The sequence below is a fragment of the Rissa tridactyla genome, chromosome 3 (genome assembly GCF_028500815.1).
Source record: "Rissa tridactyla isolate bRisTri1 chromosome 3, bRisTri1.patW.cur.20221130, whole genome shotgun sequence".
Taxonomy (NCBI): Eukaryota; Metazoa; Chordata; class Aves; order Charadriiformes; family Laridae; genus Rissa; species Rissa tridactyla.
The window spans coordinates 124,535,365-124,557,654 of NC_071468.1; the positions used below are offsets into that span (position 1 = coordinate 124,535,365).

Below are 22,290 nucleotides of genomic sequence, written 5' to 3' on the forward strand. Positions count from 1 at the left end.
TGCTCATGGCTGGGAACAATTAGGCATCATTTTCCATGAACAACTGAACCACATACAAAGCAATATCGCACCAAAAATGGATACGACCTGCAGAAAAGAAGTGCTATTCACAAAGTAAGAACGATCAGTCCTTAAGTGCAAAATATTTGGACTAAAATTGCAAGTCTTTCAGGTCTAATCAATTAAAGAGGTTTCTTAAGAAGTACTGTAGGGACCTGATGTTTCTTGGCCACAAAGATGATGATTGAAGTGTCCCAGGGACACAGAAAAAAGTTTCAGGGTTTATAGTCAAAATTCGGAGTCCTTTAACTATTTACTCTTTTTAATTTCCCTTACAAAATAAACTATTGGATCAATGAAAATGTGATGAGTATGAATAAAAGCACCAGAAGCTCTTTGCACACTTCTGAGGTATCCAAAAATGGAAACAAATCTTAGTCGGAATTAATACAGCCGAATGTCCAAGGATACAGTCAATAAAGAATAAATTATGCCAGCTTGTGCACAGATAAATTCAGCCTAACCACTTTTCCATCTCCTTTGAAGAAGGGAGTAGTTTCTTAATATATTACCTTTCAAAAGTCTGGTAGGGATAAAAAGAACCTCTGGTACAATAATATGTGAAAGAGATTGAGACAGAGCTACACGGTCCTATCATCAACCTGATTATTTGCTTCATTGCAAAGCATCACATCTTTAGTTCAGTCATTGATTTGAGGCTTTCAAATCATTTTGTGATCTTCCTCTGCTCTAAGCATTCCAACACTTCGCAGAGATTCATTTTAGATCATCCTCGGTCATTTGACACACTTTAGTGCTCTGCTACTCAAGTAGAACTTGACGTACACGTAAAATAAGAGATGTCATCAGCGCTGTGTAATCCATTTGATTCTCTTGAAACTGTATCTTTCATATAAATTCATCTCTGCAATAATAGCGAAGCCTTACCCTTGTCTTGTGAAAATCTCTGTAATCTCTCGGCAACCTTAGGGAGCTTGAAATATACAGAAGCAAAACAAAATATATTCTACTATTATACACGCAAAGCCCCACAAACATTTTGTTACCAGCAAAATAAGAATCACTTTTAGGGCTGTGGTGCAGAAAATAATAACTTGTTTACAAAGTTTGTTTATTGCAAGGAATAGAAAACTTGCCTTTTCTTTCCTTTTTGATAACTATTGCTAAGTTAAATTAACTGCCATAGACGCATTCAGAAAAAGTAATCTCATAGTACTTATTTTATTTATTACCTTAGATTTTAGGCAACAATAGAAAGCTGTAGGCACTCTGACAATTATTTAAACTTACAATCTATAATTGCTCAGGAGTAAAAAATAATTACATTCAAACAACAAGGCAATTCAACAAGCAGCCCTTTAGTCCTCCTTTCCCCAGCTCCACAGAAACATACCCTTAACCCTTTTCCAATAAAAGCCCAAACTAATAAATGACTTCTAAGTCTACCTAGAAGATCATTAAAATTAATCTATTTTGAACCACAGCTGTCCTTAATGGAAATACAGAATTTCCAAGAGTTATTTTCTCATCTGTTAGTAGCCAGTAAAATTATGGTACGTTCTCACTTGCAAAGGAGAATAGCTCTTTCCTATCCACCCCCCAAAACGACAATTACTCAAGAAAATACCAGAGAAGATTGTTATAGAAAAACTAATTTATATACAGAGGAAGATGCAGAGGCCAAATAGATATGTGGTTAGTCACTTACCATTTATGCAGTACTTGACGTGCACTCATTCCCCAAAAACATGGTATGTCATTCTTGAAAATAAAGTAACTATAATAAATGCTGAGGCAGAGTGTCTGCGCTGCACTGATGGCTCGGCAAAGGAATTGCCATTACGCACAGCGAAGTCCATGACCTTCTCACTCTCCAACCCCCTAGTTTTCTTAGATGTCCTCCAAACGACCCGAGCGCTCTGGCTGTGGTTGGCAGAATGTTAAGCTGGAGGGCAACACAGGCACGCAGCCTCTGGCAGGTTTAAGGGCCGGAATACCATGCTTTTGCTTAAATAAATAGCCTTTCCATCCTTGAGACTGGCTTTTGGTAGAGCCTCATGATGTGCTGTAGACATACGCACTGTCATTCATCAAAGAAGCACCATGACAGCTGCACAGCAGCCAGCAAAGGTGGGAATTCCCATCTTTACCATGAAGCTGGATGCCGCCATTGTACAGCAATTCTTTGAGCAAGCAAAGAAACTTTTAGTTTTGTATGCAGCAGAATTTTTCTTTACAGGTTTCGAACCAGTAATTTTTAATTTTTTTTAAAAAAAGCAATGCAATATGTATTACTTATGACTACTGCGTTTCAGAATGAAGCAATAGTCAAAAGGGATACATGACAAACAAGCCTAAGATGCAACAGAGTGAACACTGAAGTGGAAAATAAATTAGCTTATACAAACTATGGTCAGAGATCCTTCTACAAATGTATTTTGGGGTAACTGTAGCTACCCAGCCACAGTCACAGAGACAGAGCTGTGCTGCCCAAGGGTGGAAGCAGTAAGAGGTCCCTCCATGCTATACCTTCAGCCCACTTGGTTTCCAAGCGCAGAGGCACAGACATCTCTCACATCCATGCCAAGCTAGACGTGCATCCAGAAAGAACTGTTGCCTATTTTTATTTTTTACAAATCAGCATTTTGCCTCCTTGGGGGTTTTGGAGGTTTTTTTGACGTACAGCTTCAAAGCAGGTTAGGTGCGATTACCAGAGTGCATACCAAGTTTGCAAAACTTGCCCAGCTTTATTGTCCAGCAGACAAAGATTCACGTGCATCTTTAATTTATTATTTCTCATTACAAATCGTTCTCAGCTGGGAGCTAATGACAAGTGTTTGAATAACTCCCGGTGGATCTCTCTTCCAGCTATTTCTCCCGGCCCCATTTCAACCTGAGAAATCTTCTGTATGCAGAAAACCCTTTGGCAAGGAGACCAACAGTCTTTTATTTTATTCCAGCTTTTCTAATTTATTTTGAAACTGGCTCCTACTTGCATCCTTTCTGCTGGTCCCTACTTCTTATAAGGGGAGATATTCTGCAAAATCAATTCCCTTTTACATTCCCCATGCCTACCCTCATTGTGTAGACCTCTCATACCCCACTAGGTTATCTCTTTTTCACACTGAATAGCCCTAGTGTGCCCTGTTGTTCCTTGTAAAGAAGATTGTCCTGGTTTCAGCTGGGATAGAGTTAATTTTCTTCCTAGTAGCTGCTGTGTTTTGGATTTAGTATGAGAATAATGTTCATAACACATATTGGTTTAGTTGTTGCTAGGTAATGCTAGTATTAAGTCAAGGACTTTTTCAGCTTCCCATGGAAGCTGAGAGGGAGCGCGGACAAGAGAAGCTGGCCAAAGGAATATTCCATACCATAGATGTCATAGTCAATATATAAATGGGGGTTGGCTGGGGTCGCAAGAATCACTCCTCAGGATGGGCTGAGCAATCCATCGCCAGTTGGTGAGCAATTGTGTTGCATCACTCATTTTGTATATTCTTTCACCATTTTTTTTTCTTCCATTACTGTTCTATTCAATGTCTTTATCTCAGCCCGCGAGGTTTTTACTTTTGTTTTCTCCCTCTTCTCCCTATCCCACTGTGGGGGGTGTGAGTGAACGGCTGCGTGGTCCAAGTTACCGGCTGGGGTTAAATCACAACAAAGATGCTCCTTATTTCTGATCACCCCTTTTGCCCTTCTGCTAGAGCTCTTTTGACCCGAGCGCTGCAGAAATACATACAATATTCACAGAATCATAGAAGCATAGAATCTTCATGGTTGGAAAGGACCTTTGAGATCATCGAGTCCAACCATACACACACCAAAAAAAACCCCTACAATCTCTGTCACTAGAGCATGCCCTGAAGTGCCACATCTAGACGTTTCTTAAACACCTCTAGGGATGGTGACTCAACCCCCTCCCTGGGCAGGCTGTTCCAGTGCCTGACCACGCTTTCAGTAAAGGAATTCCTCCTGATATCTAACCTAAACCTCCCCTGCTGCAGCTTCAGACCATTTCCTCTGGTCCTGTCATTATTCCCCTGGGAGAAGAGGCCAACCCCCACCTCTCTCCACCCTCCTTTCAGGGAGTTGTAGAGGGCAATGAGGTCTCCCCTCAGCCTCCTCTTCTCCAAGCTAAACCTGCCCAGCTCCCTCAGCCTCTCCTCATATTCACCACATGGGAAAACCATGGTTTTATGTGCTGGCATAATGACAATTTCTGTTTTGTTCTCTTTTCCGTTCCTATTCTGCTTTCTACCAACAGGCATCAACAGGGAAAGGAATTGCGTACTTAGGCATCAGTTAAAATACATATATCATCCTCCTCCTAAAACCGTGTATAAAAAGGGAGTTTGGGGGTAAAATATGACCGATGGAGCCATCAGCAAAGTGCTTTAGACTCACAGCAGGCTGCAGCCAGGGAGAGCACAGCTGCTTGAGATCTGGGAGACTCTTACAGCCTCAGGTTCCAAACAACATAGCACTTCTGTAAGCTCCAGCACATGCTCCAAAACATTTTGGATCCACACAGTACCTTGAATTCTTGGGAAATTATTTGTGTAGAGTCAAGAAGTCTGTTAAAACAACAAATCCACCACAAGACTGCAAACATCTTTGCTTTACCCTTGGGTTTGGTCTATCACGTTGTAAAGCATAAATAATTGTAGTCTGTAACAAACAACTGGAGGGGACCTAGATTAGTTTTAAAATGAGGTAAGAGGCAATATTTTAACTAAAGATTTAAAAACTTCAAGTATAAACATATCTTATAAAAATATAAATTTTGGCCCTGTCACATGCAGCAAGGAATTGGTGACCTATTGAAAAGTCTGTTGAGGAAAGCAAAAATAGGATAGAGAAGATACTGGCCAGCAAGAGGAAATCCATATTAAAAGTCTCCAGTTATATGCAGTCTTCTTTGTCTGAAGGTACACTACTAGAACAAGTGAAAGTCAGGAGTATTTATGAATTCTTCACAGACGCTGCATTCTCACACTACAGTCAGCTCCAGTTGGCTGAATATGCCTGTACCACAGGTGGTTCACGGCCCGGCTTCATTTATTCATGCAACACTGCTGTTCCCTCTTTTCAGGATATACCATGGCATGAGATCTAGGAAATTTAAGAAAAGCTAAAGCTCTGAGATGGGAAAAACAGTCAACGACCTTGTCCTTCCGTTTACCATGCAAAACACACTTCACCTATGGCACTAAGGCGTAATTAGTGCTGTGGGTATATGCGTACATACATTTTCTCAGTTTAGGGTTTTGTTTCACATCAGTGTCAAATCCATTGACATCATTTCAAATCCATTACGAGTGGTGCCTCTATAGCATAAGATCAAGGCTCTGCATGTGTTGGGACATGAGGTGAGAGCACATCAAGGTACTTGCAGATACAAGGCCTGCCAGGAGAATAGTGGGGGATAGTATAGAGCAGAGGGAGCGACGTTTCACTCTGCTTCACAGCATAATTGAAGGAATGGTGCCCAGGATGAACTATTCCCAGAACCAGACGCAGTTTTCATCTCCAGAAGACAGCCTGGGAACGAAGTAGTATGCAGATAGTAAGGACAAAGGAACCCAGGTATGAATTTCTGTTAGACTAGGAATAACCACTGCAGCCAAGGAGCACACTACACAATGGTTTGAAGATGGACCATGTGAGCTACAAAAAAAACCTTCTACATCTAAAAAACATGCCCAGACCTTTAATGCAGCAGCAGAGTAAAATGATCTTAGGTTTATTGGTTTCCATAAAGCAGAGCAGTGATAATCTCTTTATCTGCCACAGGGATAAACACCATCACACTTGATGAGTCTGAGTATAACCATTTTGATGCTTAAGCCCCTACATTTGCCCTTTCTTGGCTTGTCGGGCACATTCCACTGAATGACACCGAGTTACTCCCACCCTGCTGTGCATTTGGACTGTGTATTATCATCAAGGTTTGTCTGGAGCCTCGGGTCATATTGAGCCAGTATAAATTAAGAGACAAAAGACGGTGCTAGTAGCATACAAGAGAGTGATATAGATAACAACGACATTCAAGAACATCGGACTTTCCATCCCAGAAGAATGAGTCAATAAAAAGCTGGATGGCCGTTAGCCTGCGTCTGCAGCGAGGCTCCGTGTTCTACCTTTGGATACACAGAAAGACACCTTGCCCTTTCTGCAACCAGCCGTCTTTAGATAGTGTACCTAATTACAAATACATTTCAGCATTTCACTCAAGTTATATCCTTTTGACTTGAATGCATGACTGCTACTACATAATTCATAACATGATTCTCAATAATTTTCAGTCAAGGTTCAAGCAGAAATGTGTCACACTAGGATTATATTATTTATGAGCATAATGTTGGATTTAAGCCAATGACACACCAATAAATTTTATCTCAAAGCCTGACATATTGCATGCTGTTTTCCCTGGCTCACAAACAAATAACTACGGCTGTTTCAAAATTACTTACAGTTCAACTCAAATCAGAATTTTTTTGCGATTAGTTCGTATCTTATTTGAAAAACTGATCATATTATTTCTTTCCTTTAGATGTTGAAGGGTATTTTTTCCTTCATTTCTAAAGTATGTCCTGCCCAGAGAGCAAAATGAGGTGGTATTCTAGAAGAAAAGTCTGGAACAAAATGCCGTCTGGCCCTCTTTAAGTGTGGAGTTTTCACTCTCTTCTAAAGACAAAAGACTTGTCTGTGTCTGCCAGATAAAACAGAGAGCCTGTACTAGCCGGCATAGACTGCCATTGAAAATGATCTAATATTGTGGGCAATTCCCTGAAAACAGGGGCAAACAGTGTACGTGGCAGATACCGGGATGTAAGGGGTTCTGTGAGAAACACTCTAGAAGCAATTCTTCTCAGCTAACCTCAGGCACTTGAAACAGAGACCTCCAGGGCATGCTTCAGCATGCAACTTGAACAACTGCATGTAGGTCTCAAATTTAGATACACAAATAGGTGTTCACGTGCGAGAAAAAGTGTCCCAGCTCCCATGATGGTCAGTGGGGATCCAGGGTTCGGTATTGACATAAATAAAAGCATCTGGTGTCATCTGAGATGCAGATGCAGCATCTGAGATGTGGCATCTGAGATGCAGCAATTCTGCACAAGACTGGCGTAAGAGGGGCACATATGCCAAAAGGTAGACCCACGTCCTTGGAAGCTGGAGATCAAGGACAATTTCACCTACATGTTACACTTACATTTAGATGTCTTTATATGTACATCCAATCCCTAAATATAGGTATCTCATATCATTTGGGATGTCCTAGATAAACCTATTCTGCTTTCGCCTCCTAGCTGAGAAGAGCATGGTTCTCCTGTGGGACCTGTATCATCCCTGTCAGCCCCCTGTGGACGTCTCCAATGCCCTAGGACACCTCAAATAGCAGAAAACATTTGCAACGTATTTATGCAAACGAATCAATTCCCCCTGGTCTAAGCTAGTTGTTTAGGTAGCGTTTGACAGAACAAGGCACCTACAGAGGGTGATGTGTTCCTTTACAAGACAGCCGTTGTGATCTGACCTCTCCAAATGTGTTTTCTCTGACTGGGGAGAAATTTTGATGACTTTAGATTACATACCTAAAACCCATTGAGATTAATTCCAGCCCGATGAGTTGAAAGCACCAATGAGATCAATATAAAGATTCCAGTTGACTCCCCCAAGCTTCAGGAGCATTTCTGAGCAAGTATTTTAAAAGTAGCTGAAGATTTTTGTATCTTCGATTTTAAGCAAGATATCTAATGATGCATTTTTTGAGATCACCAATAACTTAATCAGGTGAGAAAAAGTCCTGAAAATCAGGAAAATCACTCTAAATTACCCCAAACCGAAGAACTCAGTAATAAGTAATCCATATTTTTTAATACAGGACCCTATTCACTCAGTCTCACATCCCCAGTTCTAATATTGTCAGTCTGTGACAGCAGGGTTGTAAAGATAAATCCATTAGGAGCTGCAAGATGCACTGACAATACTTTGTGAATGTCACAGTGTGTCTAAAATTATCAGAACAACACAATTTTATCCCTCCAGAAACCTGCTTATATATTTTCTTCTCTGCTGTTGTAACTGCTGACAATTAGCATCACATTTTTCACGGCTGAATAGAATAAATCATCCCTGTTCTCTGTGGTTTATGCTATGTCATCATGCTCTGTGCTTTATTAAAAGGAATCAAAGGATAAATGCTGATGCTAAATGTGTTTGTGTGTATATCATATATCCCAGCACGTAAACACATACATACGTACACACATATATCTCCCACAAAGCAGCATAAATCTGACGAGGGCAGCCTCTAGTCATTAACAGGATAATTTACTTCTATTTCAAACTTAAACCAACTCAGAACGATGCCAAGCATATGTTCATCCCAGTCACTGATATAGCCCTATTTATCATTGGCAAGAAATTACTTCTCTGCGAGGCTTTTGCACTGCTAAAGTAATCTAGGTGCTCTCGCTGGCTTTTTGCATGGAAAATAAAATGTATGTTAGAGACAAGTCCTGCCGTTGGAGGACACTGAGCCTTATCCCAAACCCCAGGAAAATTAACTATGTCCCTTCGACTCATTTCAGTGGGAAAGTCCCCAAAACATAATTAAATGGCTGTTTTAAGGCGAACGTCGTTGATTGAAAAGCTGCGATCTGATTGACTTTTAAAAACCTGCAGATCCTCACTGATGTGCAATACACACTCTAAGTGGAAACCCACACAAAGCTAAATTCTTCATTACCTCAAGAAAGCTAAATTAACATAAACAAGTCCCTGATGGAGAAGGACAGATATTGTGTTTGAAGGCCACATTACTTTTGTTTTCAGAAGCAAAAAGAGAGCGAGATGTGGATCCTTTGAAATAAAAAAATGTTATGAACATATGAAAAAAATGTTATGTTATGAAGGGTTGTGCTGATCAAGGACAGCTTTCATTCTGCATTAGGGATATTGTCTCTTATTAGTGTTTACAAATGTCAGGAAATGTCCTTGGCAAAGACCAAGCAGACTGTAGCATTTTGTATTTATCTGGGTCTGTCTGGCATAGCGCTCCGCAACCGGCCATTTGCACTACCACAGAGTTGATGCACAATGCCACCCAATCTGATCCCCTGCATTTAATGCGTAACGCCTATGATATGACAAGAGAAACTGAATATTCAGATTTTTATTTTTAAAAGGTCCCAGCATTACGTTTATTTCTGTATTTATCACCTTATTTTACAACAGGCTTAGGGGAAACATTTCAGTTCAGGGCTTCCCTGGTTAGATTTTTAAATCCTACACAGAGAACCTTCCCTGGCAATTGCTTAGAGCTGACATAACTCTGGAAGTTTTGACCAGCAAACCAGCATCATACTTCAGGCTGGATTACAAGGAAGAGGATGTTCAGGCACTGGTGGCAATAAGGATGGACCAGGACCGGAGAGCAGAGGCAGGGAACTGGGTTGTGTTTCAGCTCTCTGGAGGAGGCAACAAAAAGACACTGGTGATAAGTCAATATATGGAAGATAGAAAAACAGGAAATAAGGATATATTTCTTTAATAAACATGCTGGAAAGGTAAGAATAGGAACAGGACTTGGTTTAGGGATGGAGCAGCCTCCCCTTAGGCAATCCCTTTTTGTGATGCAATGTCTTCACAGGTGTATTTTCTCACTGCAGAAAGTTCAGTGTCTATTTTTACACCACCTCGTGAGCACAGGACAACATTAACATTTCAGTGCTTTACAGACCCAGCCAGTTAGTACGCTTCCTTCACTTTTCCAAGACGTTGAAAGAGAATTAGCATGAGAAACATGAGTCTTTCTAGAAGACATTCCCTCTGTCTCTCAGTTCTTTCACAATGTGATCCTTGTAACATCTGGTAATATCGCTGGAGATGTTTCTCCTACAATTTGGGTCACAGCACACACACCTGTTTCAACATCATGAAGTCCTATATTCTCTTCAGATAGAGATATAAATTATATGTAGACATGTAGCACTGTTTAAAGTTTTCTTCCTTTTCTTTAAGCAACAGAGAAAAATTGTTCGTTCTATTTTTAGTGTCTACAAGAAAGGTATTTCTCTTGGGGTCCAAACTTTGTTTCCTGTGATTTTCTTTTCCTGGTGAAAAGAACGGAGCTCATCATAAAAATGTAATTGAGATGGACCAAAGGACTTCTTAACACATTCTCTTATCTGACGTGGCCACCAGTAGGTCTTTCACGACTGAGTAAAAGAAACTCTATATAGAGCGATCAATTCTTAAATACATCACCCCACTTTCAAGTGAAATTATTTTCCTTCAGTTGAAAAGTTGCCCCGATTGAGCCCGATCAAGCCTTGGTCTGAACCACCCAAGAGCAGGTCTTATTTGAGGAGCTCAGCTCTCCACCTCCACGAGCCACATCCACAGGTACCGTGTGATGCTGCACGGCAGAGGCAGCTGAACAGCCCACGTCCAAAGGCTGAGAAACCCCGGGCTCTGCCCAGGGCTAATTGCACGATCTTGGTATAACACTATTTTAGTTTATAAATAACCTTCGGAAGCAGTGGGAATTGTGGGAATGCATAGGGTAGGTCTGAATCTCAATAGGACTCAATAACTCAGGCAAAGTACAACAATAATATGGCTCTGTAGAATTACTGGAACATGCTGCTGTCTAATAAGTGGAGAGCAGAAGGTGAACAAGCTTGGATCTGTCTGCCAACTCAGACACGTCTGTAATTAAATCTTATCAGTTACTTAACATCCTACTTCTGTCTATATTTTGTTTACATCAAGAAACCAATTATCCCATTACTAGCCAGTATATGTCAAGCAAATACAACACAATTTAGTCCCCTATTTAAAAAGTGTTATAATTACAAACCTGAAATATTGCCAGATTTTACTAAAGGTAAATAAGAGCCCTTCTCTGAACGCACCATATGCACAATGCTTCCTCTTAGAGAAATATGGTAGCATATAAAGCACAGTGAATATATAGGTGCTCTGGGATAAACCAGAGTCTTGCAATAGCAGCGGTTGATGAGAAAAATATGCACTTAAAATTCAAAAAAGCTGACCAGCAATATTTCTGAGCGTAATACAGCAGTGCATTTAAATGTGTTTAAAATAGACAAAGAATTACAGTAGCACTGATGGAAATATTAATTTATATTTGCATACGTTCTGCAACTTTGAAGCATTTCTTTTCATTTTTTTACACCTTTATCCAAAAGTTGATTTTAGACCCTAAATTGCTTCTTTTCAAAACATTATCAACCCTCTAATGTACATTCACGTTTTGACTTTTGGTTAGGTTTTTGGTCAGGTTTTTGGCCAAAATCAGTCACTACAGGCAAAATGCTCTAAACTGAAAATATCTATGGCCATAAAAACTACATGAAAACTTTCTGGAAGGTATTTCTTGAACGGCTTCTGCTTTACCATCTGAAACACAAACACGTAACATCCAGAGTTTCATCTGTTTCAGTCGCTGAACTTTGGAATACACCCCCTCTTTACTTCAAGGGACACAATGATTTTTGATAGAGCATTCTCCAGCACCTCCAGTGAGGCTGCGAGCAGTCCCGGTGCACCTCCTGTGCTCTTAGTGCTTCAATATTAGCTGGAAACTGGATGAAGAGGTCACTGGATGGTTGGCACGAAAAGATTTCCATTAAAAAGTCACCCTCACCCTTGAAATATAGCTTTTTCACCACTGTAGAAACAAGGACGCATTTCTTTATTCTAGTGAACAATAGGTGTATCTTAGGCAGCTAATGATGCTAAACAGACAACCGGAGAATCTCAAGATCATTTAAATAGTCTTTTGAAAACTGTGAGGTTCTGGTATAAATGGGAAAGCTGCAGGAACAATGACCCGTGAACATTCACCCTGTACCTTGATCAAAACAAGAAGTCATATCATAAAGTAAACAACGCAGCATTAGTAAGAGCATCTTGAAGGAGGTTTTGCAGAAGATGGAGCTATGTAATGCAATCTAACCGCATTTTGCAAGCAGGTAAAAGGATTAGTGTTTACAACCCGGCATTACATTTTATACCGTTATTTTTAGTGGGGAATCTAAAACTATCCAAGCAACAGGAAAATTCACTGCAAGTAGGCTATACCTACAAAATCATACGATTATTTACCATTTTTTAGCTTTTGCAGACCTTCTTAAGAAAGGGGGTTACTTCTTAGTAACTACTGCTCTTCAAGACTTGTCGCCGTGCAAGGCCAATTAAAGGATTAATGGATGTTTCTGGAGAAGCGGTGTGAGAAGCCCTCTCTTGCTAAGGTGGAGGCAGAACGTCGACGAGCTCAGTTTCTTCCCCTAGCTTAGAGAGGCCTAAAATACAAAGAACTTGCTCCTAACAGGAGTATACATGGACAGGATGAGTAATAATCCGAGCAGAAGAATTACTAATAATTATTTTCTTCTTTGAGGGCTTCCTTTCATTCCCATTCACTTGGGACCAGCAAACACTGCGCCCTTGGAGGGAGCAAAACTGAACCGTAGCTCCATTTTTCTATACCACACATCAGAATGGGATGCCAACGACAACAAATGACAACAATTATCATCAGAGTCATGTTTGTATACCACTATATTTCAGGTCTAACAGTAAACCTAAGAACATGTAGGTTTTCCATTTATTCGCAGCACAGATGGCAGCAGCGTGAGTTTTCACCACCTAGCCCAACGTTTGCAATCACAAGCTTGTGGAAAATCTAGGGCAATTTGAAAATGATGAAAGTTAACCAGGCTCGATAGGAATATAACGGAGTTCCTCGGAAATTAATCAAAGCAGGATGTTCAATAAGATTTTGTGCTCTTCCACTGAAATTCTGTAAGTAGGATATTACTTTCTATGAAATTTTACAAATCACATACAATCAACAGTGATATACCCAGTAGAAGCACTCGCCACACCACAGCATCCACCCACCACAGCCACTGGAAAGCTGATTTAACCATCACACAGCAAATAAAAGAGGAGCTTTAAAAAATTTAAACAGTGAAGACTGCATTAATATCGCATTGTACTAGAACTCTCTGACCCTGCCTGCTGTAAGAAATTCAAAGAAGAATCTCTATGACCATTTTAACCTTAAAACTCAAAAGCTAACAAACAATCTTTTTCCACTAGCTCCAAAATATTTGTCAATCGATCTCTCATTCCACCACTCTCTGAATTTTTTGATGTTCCCAAAATCCACAGACAAGGGAATATTGGGAGAAAGACAATACTGGATCAGAGGAACTCTAAGGAGAACTTGAAGAAATCATGACCGTAACTGAAGGTGGGCACCCACAAACCATTTCTCCTGTTCAACCATGGTAGCTACAGAAACACAAGCTCCACAGGAAAGTTAAGGCTTACTATGATTTTTTGCAACAATCAATTGAAAAGATATTTTTGGGAGTGATAAATTAGTGCCCATGGTTAAATTAGCTCTTCGTATTCCACATAGGATTGCTAAATATTTCAGATATGAATACAGCTCTGTTTGAAAATAGATTAAGATCAACAATTCATTCCAGACAGATTGTAAACTGTTACTACATAAGAACTTTCAGACACTGCTCAGGTTTTAGAAATATTTACACTATGTCTTTTCTTTTTATAAATTAGATCAGATCACCATCACTAAGGTCAGTGACTGAGAAAATGCCATATTGACATAGGCTACTTTCTCCTGTAAAATACAGATTCATAATTTGTAACATCCATAGGGATGATTAGATTATCTAATGTCATCTACTGTATTATGTAGGGAAGATAATGTCTACTACTTTTGCCTTTGTGGAGATCAATAATATGTTTTCTATTGACGCGTAACCTCAGGAAGCATCTGGGGTGAATGGGTGTCTGACACAGGTGTCTAGGTTCATTCCCGGTGCCCATGGACTGCTGAGATACCCACACCGCAGGACTGCAGGAGACCTCCATCCCCTTGGTTTGGCAACTGGCAGCCCGGTGAGCCCAAGACATCTGAAACCTCTGGTTAGGCACCCCGCTAATTGCCCCAGTCTGTATCTGAAGACACAATGCTATGCAGATTCTCTTGGTTGCTTCAATAGTTTGTTTCAGTGTTCCACTTTCTTGTTGCTGTTGTTAATAAATTCTGCCTAATTGCTCAATAGAATGTGGAATGTATTTTAGTATCTGTCACAGAAACACTGCGTGCAGGTGTAAAACTGCCTGCTAATGCCTACTCACCGTACCCCTGATTTCTTATCTGAAGGCTGCATTTATTCTGTTTGTTACATCATACTGGGCATTTATATAGCATTGATTCTCAGAATCACTGCTTTCAAGGGTACATCCTCCATTTTTATGTGTTTCTTGTTACACACATTGCCTTGCGATTGCCAAAGTTTAGATATATATGTTATTAGAACGGGCCCAGGTCAAAAACAGTGATGACTGCTTCATATACCTGACCTGCACTTATTATGATTTAGAACTCCATCAGGCTAGATGATATAGCAGGTGTATCGAGTAGTAATTTAATATTTACTTCAACATCGCAGATAGATAAACATTTAATAGGATATAATAAATTGCCTAAGCCACTTTTGTACCATCCTGTAGAATTTAATAGAGAATTATATCCTTTCTAAACAATCCAACCTTATGGCTCAAAACAGGGTTAGGAAATTTTTCATTCTCTTTAACAATAAGTTTTAAAAATAATTGTCAAAGAAATACACTTTTTTCTTCCCTAGTAAATTCCATAAGCTTGTCCTTAAGGACTAACATTAGCACATTCAGAACTGACAGCTCTGATGATTCACACATTTGGGTAAAGTCCGTATCTTGGTAAAAAAAATGATGATTCTGATCTATTTTAGGATGTTTCTTTCTTCCAGAAGTAATTAATTTCCCCAGAGAAACACTTTTTTTCAAGTTTTACAAAGAATGACATTTTCATGGAAAATAAGATACAACGAAATTAAACATCTTCTCTTTTACCATTGGCCACCTTTCCAGCTCTGCTGGCACCCAGCAGGAAGTCTACGGGACTGTTCACAAAGTAAAGTACAAACCAGCAGGTGTGGTTTGGGACATGTAAATGCCAACAACGCCGCAAGTGCAGTAGATCCCAACAGTTTGAGTTCCTTGAATGACTTAAGCTCTGGAGAATCATGGATCATCTTCAGAATTTTGCTTAAAGTAATGAACGATCTTACAGGAATTATCATACATAAAAAGCTACTATTTTGGAATTTTTATGGAACAAAATAAGGCTTTAAATTTTCTGTTTGTATAACGCAGAAAAGTATTTCTCATGTGCTTCTTTTGGGGCATGGACATCTACCAAAATGACCAGTGGCTTTAGCTGACTGTAGTGATTAGAAAATGGCAATAGCAGCACACATTCTAAAACTGTAAGGATTCAGGCTGAAATTAAGAAATTTGGCATGCAGTAACAATATACAGCTTAGAGCTTTTATTTTAAAAATGATGTCTTACCAAATACAGCCATCTGTGTTCCCTCTGGGAAAGGTTCTACCATTCTGTTTCCATTGACGTGGTGTTTATCTAGAAGAAGAAAAAAAAGCCAAAATGTAATAGAATAAATGCTTTGCATAAAACCAACTGTTTATTTCTTACAGTTCTATCATAACCTAAAGTTTGATTTCTGAAAGCCGACCCGTACAATTCACTAGTATCTGGAACTTCACACTTTCTGAGTCTGTTTTTCAAAACTACTGTCCACAAGTCCCAGGAGATGAACCAGAGATACATTTCAGGTTAGTGCTTAAAGACAAGTCAGCTGGTACTAACGTGACACACACATACAGAGCAATATATAGTCTATCACTGTAAAGGTGGAATACTCTTGAAAGCAACCTCCTCATGCAAGCAGAAAAAGCAAGGAAATCATAATTCTCTTTGGCTGCTAGGATATGCTGGCGCTCAACAACAAGCTTTTTTATATGACCAAGCACGAACTGTGTGTATTTTCTGCACCAGTGGGGTGGTTTGACCTTGGCTGGCTGCCAGATGCCCACCCAGCCGCCCTCTCATTCCCCCTCGTCAACAGGACAGGTGGAGAAAACAAGACGGAAAACCTCATATTTTCATAGAATCATTTTGGGTGGAAGAGACCTTTAAGATCATCGAGTCCAACTGTCAACCCAACAGTGCCATGTCTACCTGTCTTTTAAATACCTCCAGGGATGGCGACTCCACCACTGCCCTGGGCAGCCTCTTCCAATGCTTCACAACCCTTTCCAGGAGGAAATTGTTCCCAATATCCATCCTAAACCTCCCCTGGCGCAACTTGAGGCCGCTTCCTCTTGTGCCATGGCCTGTTCCTTGGGAGAAGAGCCCGACCCCCCCTGGGTACCCCCTCCTTTCAGGGAGCTGTAGAGAGCGAGAAGGTCTCCCCTCAGCCTCCTCTTCTCCAGGCTGAACACCCCCAGCTCCCTCAGCCGCTCCTCACCAGACTTGTGCTCCAGACCCCTCACCAGCTCCGTTACCCTCACGGGTCAAGGTAAGACACAGGGAGATCACTTACCAATCACCACCACAAGCAGTCCAGACTCAACTTGAGGAAAATTAGTTTAATTTATTCCCAATTAAAATGTGTTTGGATAGTGAGAAACAAAGACAAATTAAAACAAAACCTTCCCCCCACCTCCCCTTTTCCGCGGCTCAGCATCACTCCATCCCTGACTCTGCCCCATAGGGCTGTTTCTCACGCTTTTTTCCTCACTCCTCACTGCCATGCCATGTTTTGCCCTTTCTTACATATATTTTGTATATGTACAGCCCCGTCGCTGAGGGGCTCAGCTGTGTCCTGTGGTGGGGCCGTTGGAGCCGGCTGGAACCGGCTGGAACCGGCTGTGTCGGGCTCAGGGCAGCCCTGGCCTCTCCTCACAGAGGCCGCCCCTGCAACCCTCCTGCTACCAAAATCTGGACATTTACACCCAATACCACCAGCAATCTCTTCACTAAAATGAATATTTATCCAACATATTATAATGCCACATCCATTCAGGACAGACCATGCAGAGTTCGTCCTTTGCAGCAGTCACACCCCGGACTGTTTTAACCCAATTAAATGACTGGTGCCATTGGAAACCACTGTAACAGAGCAAATGTAACTGTTCTTCCATTAACCAATGCTTAATCAAGAGGGGGAGAGGAGCACAAAATACAAAATAAAAAGCCATCGTGCAATCGTCCTCAGTGACTTGGAGTCGGCAGCCCCAGCACCCTCCAGCTCCTGCCAGGTCTCCACAATCGAGGTGTTTTTCACACAGGACACTTCCTTATATCATGGCCAAATTTCTTCCATTTTTCTTAGAAAACTTGATGGATGACACAAACCACATCCACTGTTTTCATGGAAACGGAAAAACTGGTATGTTTGAGGTTTCCTTGAGTTAAACAGTCCTTTTCTAGCCACTATGGCTACCCACTCTCAGGTGAAAGATCATTTTCTCTAGGGAGCAGCTGTGCTCTGGGAGATCTGGTCTGTGGAAGCAGACAGATGAGCTACAGCTATCACGAGCTGCAGCTTAAGACTAAATTATATATTATAGACTGATAGAATCACAGAACCGTTTAGTTTGGAAGGGGCATTAAAGACCATCATCCAGTTCCACCCCCTGCCCTGGGCAGGGACACCTCCCACCAGCCCAGGTTGCTCCAAGCCCCGGCCAACCTGGCCTTGAACCCCTCCAGGGATGGGGCAGCCACAGCTTCTCTGGGCAACCTGGGCCAGGGGCTCACCCCCCTCACACCAAACAATTTCTTCCTAATACTCTCTAAATCCACGCTCTTTTAGTTTAAGACCCTTCCCCCTCATCCCATGGCTCCCCTCCCTGCTCCAGAGTCCCTCCCCAGCTTTCCTGGAGCCCCTTGAGGGACTGGCAGGGGCTGGAAGGTCTCCGCGGAGCCTTCTCTTCTCCAGGCTGAACCCCCCCAGCTCTCTCAGCCTGTCCTCCCAGCAGAGGGGCTCCAGCCCTCCCAGCATCTCCGGGGCCTCCTCTGGCCCCGCTCCAACAGCTCCGTGTCTCTCCTGTGCCGAGGCCCCAGCGCTGGAGGCAGCACTGCAGGGAGGTCTCCCCCGAGCGCAGCAGAGGGGCAGAATCCCCCCCTCGCCCTGCTGCCCACGCTGCTGGGGCTGCAGCCCAGGCTGTGGGGGGTTTCTGGGCTGCCAGCGCACGGTGCCGGCCCCTGTGGAGCTCCTCTCACATCCTTACCCAAGTATACAGAAAGACGTAAGACAGAACAACTGTACAAAGCATTTGCATAAAAGCCAAATCAAGACTGAGACTTTCAATCTCAAGGAACACAAAGCATACAGGACAGTGCAATATTACGGCGTCGCTGGTGCTCACAGGGATGATTTCTATGCAATAAAATAGTGGAAGCCTGGCTTTACTCCCTCCGTGACAAAATGGCTCCCAGGGGCTAGAAAATGCTCAGTTTCCAAACTTAATAGTATATTCTTCACATCCCAGTGTACTTCTCTTTCATCCCAATGTACTCTTCTGAGCATAAAGACAATTCTGCTCCTTGTGATAATACAGGCTTATCACAACTGAATAATCAGGGTTGTATATGTAACCTGGAAGGGTGGTATGCATAACCTGGAAATGAGCTCTCCAACCTCCAAATAAAATAAAATTATACAGATCCACAACAGAATATTCCCAATCCTTTTCACTGGCATCCCCACACTCATTTCTTGATCTACTAAGACTCACTGTCAACAATGGTGAAAAGAAATAAAATCACCTGAACTCAAAATACAGCTTTCTGTTCACCAAATACTTCCCAGGCAGAAAGCCATGAGATTTTCTCTGTACGTGCATTATTTGACTTCCGGTAATACAGAACCTGGTGAGGAATAAAACGGGCCAAATTCAGAACATGGGATTGCCTTGCGAATTCTCTGAAAGCAGTATTTTTCATTAGCAGGGAGGCATAGCACAGTACTAATCCCAGCTGGCATCAAACATTTATCAGCAGTCAATGAGAAGGGAAAATCAGGGTTATCCGCAATCGGAGCAAGAGGTGCCATAAAGTCAATTGTTTGCATTTAGGAAGATTGAATGCCCTGTGCCACACAAGCCACGAGAGGGGCTTTAGGAAGGAAATTGTTGGGAGGTTCCAGAGTGGGAGTAATATGACCAGTGCCGTACAAGGTTGCAACCTCGTTAGCTATAGCTTGTATTACTGACATGATCTACAGCCATCTGAGATGAGCGAACAGTCAGAAAAATTATGAAACATCATGCGAGATCAAATAAACTAAGCCTGCCCTGGTCCTGATAGCTGCCTTCATTTAAAGAGTGAATGACATATGTGATGTACGAAGTAGTTATCATTTCAAATGTGAGGCTTTCAATATATTAAAATTAAAATTAAACTTTTAGAGGTGAGATGGGCTTGAATGAAAATAATCTTTTCAGGGTCCTCAAGCTGTCTCCCAATGCCATCATACTTTTGTTTCAAAGATCTTAGATAAAATAATTCATTTTCTTGACATCCATACTTTGTTTTACAATTTTTCTGGTATACTCTGCCCTTTGTCTAGATGCACAAAATAGTAAAAAAAAATAAATAAATTTGCGCGGACTTAGGAAGAAAGTAACAACACATAAGTATAAATAGCCTCTCAACAAGTACACTATTCAAAGAACATTGCAGTTTCTGGCTTTTTACTGAACAGTTGTTCTTGTGAAAACACAAGTTTTAATTCTCACCTACAAATTGGATTGAGTAACTCCAGAAAATCAGAAATACTTTAGCCCCATCGAATTAGGAAAAAATTAGAAGGGCTTTCCCTGCAACTTGCCAATAGAAAGAATAAATGACTATTCCGACTCACCATCGGTCCAGAGACAAGGGCTTACAATAAGTAAGATAAAACCTATTGTTAGAGAGACATGGAAAGATTATCAGTGATCACTGAACTGGCTATGAGAAGTTAACCTCAGCTTCCAGTGGTGAAAACAACACATTTCACCCTAATGTTGTCAACATTTACAGGGTTAATCCTTCAGTGGACTACAACAGCATCCAGGCACTTGGCAAAGTAGAACTGTGAGGACATTAATGTCTTTATTTTATCTCGTTGATCTTCTTGATCCTCAGGGTTTTAACAAAAAGCCAATGGGTAAGGAATAAATTTTTATTTCTGTTTTATTGCTATTCAAGCTGTCGGCATTTTCATGAACCAAAGCAAACAACGGGGGACCTTCCTCTCAAAACTGTTGAAGGCTGCTCCATCCTCAACTCCAAGAACTCTCCTTACCATTTTTCAAGCTAAGCCTGAGAGAGATCTGCAGCATTCTTCGCTCCCTGCTGAACAGAACTAGTACGTGCTGAAAGCAACACATTTCCTGGAGGTCTCGACATTCAACTTTAGCTTCAGGCAAAGTCTGCTTTAAATAGGTGCAGTGCCTGGCCCTCCCTCCTTAGACTCTCTGGATTTTTATAGAAATAATCCTTCACAGATCCTCTGTACCTGTGAAACAGCATAATATATGGAAAGATAATCCAAAGTTGCTAAGCAGGTCCTCAATATTTCTTTGGCGTTATTCAGCCTCTGCAGCCTGTCGCTCAATAGCTTCCAACATGGTCCTACAACTGCCCTTTGCTAAAGGTTCACTGACTTCAAGTTGCGTCCACACATGGATTAGGCTATATCTGTACTAGTAAACTATTAAAATAAACAAGTCATATCTAGAAGCTATTTGAGAGAGTGTTAATTAGCTTAGCTGAAATCACGTTAGATCCTATCCTAGCAATATACCAGCATGGACAATCAAGTTCCAGTGCCTGGACCTGTTCTCTGGCACATTTTAATTTATTAGTATACACTTCATTTATCTTCACAGTTTCATGTATGTCGATGGTATCACACCTGTAACAGATAAATTTAACAACGAAAGATGTTCAAATGAGAAAGTTTTATAAAAAATACTTCCTTTTAGACCAGCCTGACTTAGTTTCTAAACAGATTTACTGTTCTGCTGTTAGCCCAGAGGAAATTTAAAGCTCAGTTAAATAAAAACTCACTGCCATTAAGTTAGATTCCTAATAAAGTCATTGCCACAAAATGTATAGCATTTATCAGACCTTTAACAGAATCAAACTCGCTATTATTAGAGACAGAAGTTTGCGCTTCTTTCTTAAATATGCAAAATTAAAGCACTGGTCTAACGCAGAGCAGCCACTCACTCATAGGCAAAATCCTCTCTCACAGTACAGACGAAACGGAAGTTATACCAAGAGTGAAATCAGCAGTGCAGAAAGTCTCTACAAGGCGTTTTGCATAACCCAAAGATATTCGAGAGGAACTCCAGGTTAAGATACCCACAGATTCATTAATGAACGTCAGTTCTCTATTTGTGGACCCAAGTGAAGCCGCTTAAAAAGATTTGGCTTTCACAGAATCTGATCCAGCACTGAGTGAAAATCAGAAATTTTCTGGTCTCAAAATATTCAGTCTCAAGCAATCATTGTAGAGATTCGAGAACATTTATTTTTTTATTAGTAAGAGATTCATACGTTCTTCATGTTTATTTTTGATTTTTAAACCACTAGGGAATATTTAGACTACATATCCAAACTTGTTTTATCAGAGCAGCACAGAAAGTTATTATTTTTAAATGAAAACTGAGATTCTCACATAATCAAATTAATCCAGGAGTAGGGGTCATATTTATACACAAGGACTGCTAATTTTCCATGGTAAGCACAGCCAGGAATTGAATTGAAAATAGCTGATTAACCAATTACCGTGAGCCTCCTCCATCTCCTACCAGCACAAACACGGTGGGTACATGAGGAGAGGAGGAGGACAAAGGACAAGCAGTGATGGGGCGAGGGAGGAACTTCCTAAAGCAAATCAGCTACTGTTGGAATGACTCCTTTCTCCTCTGTTTTGCCTTAGACACTTTTTCCTACACTTTCCATCACACCGCCATGGTGGAGGTTTGTTCTCCATTGGCTACACCAAACACTCATCTGTCAATGCGGTAGACAGATCACGGAGGGCCTAAAAATTTCAGACTGGTAATAGAAAAAGCAGGTCAGGGGCTACAAAGATGCGTGGGGGACTGGAGCACCTCTCTGCTCAGGAAAGGCTGTTCTGCCCAGAGAAGAGCAGACAGAGAGGGTTCTCATCAATGCTCATCAATATCTGAAGGGTGGGTGGCAAGAGGACGGGGCCAGGCTCTTCTCAGTGGTGCCCGGGGACAGGACAAGGGGTAACGGGCACAAACGGGAACATGGGAAATTCCG

General features: G+C 41.2%; 1 protein-coding gene across 1 annotated transcript in view; it reads right to left on the reverse strand.

Annotated features, from left to right (window-relative positions):
- The window catches only part of MSRA (methionine sulfoxide reductase A), a 313,580-nt gene that overhangs the window by 173,959 nt on the left and 117,331 nt on the right, over positions 1-22,290 (reverse strand). The window contains exon 2 of the mRNA XM_054196583.1: positions 15,493-15,561. Coding sequence (XP_054052558.1) covers positions 15,493-15,561 — 69 coding nt within the window. The remainder of the gene's footprint in view (positions 1-15,492; positions 15,562-22,290) is intronic.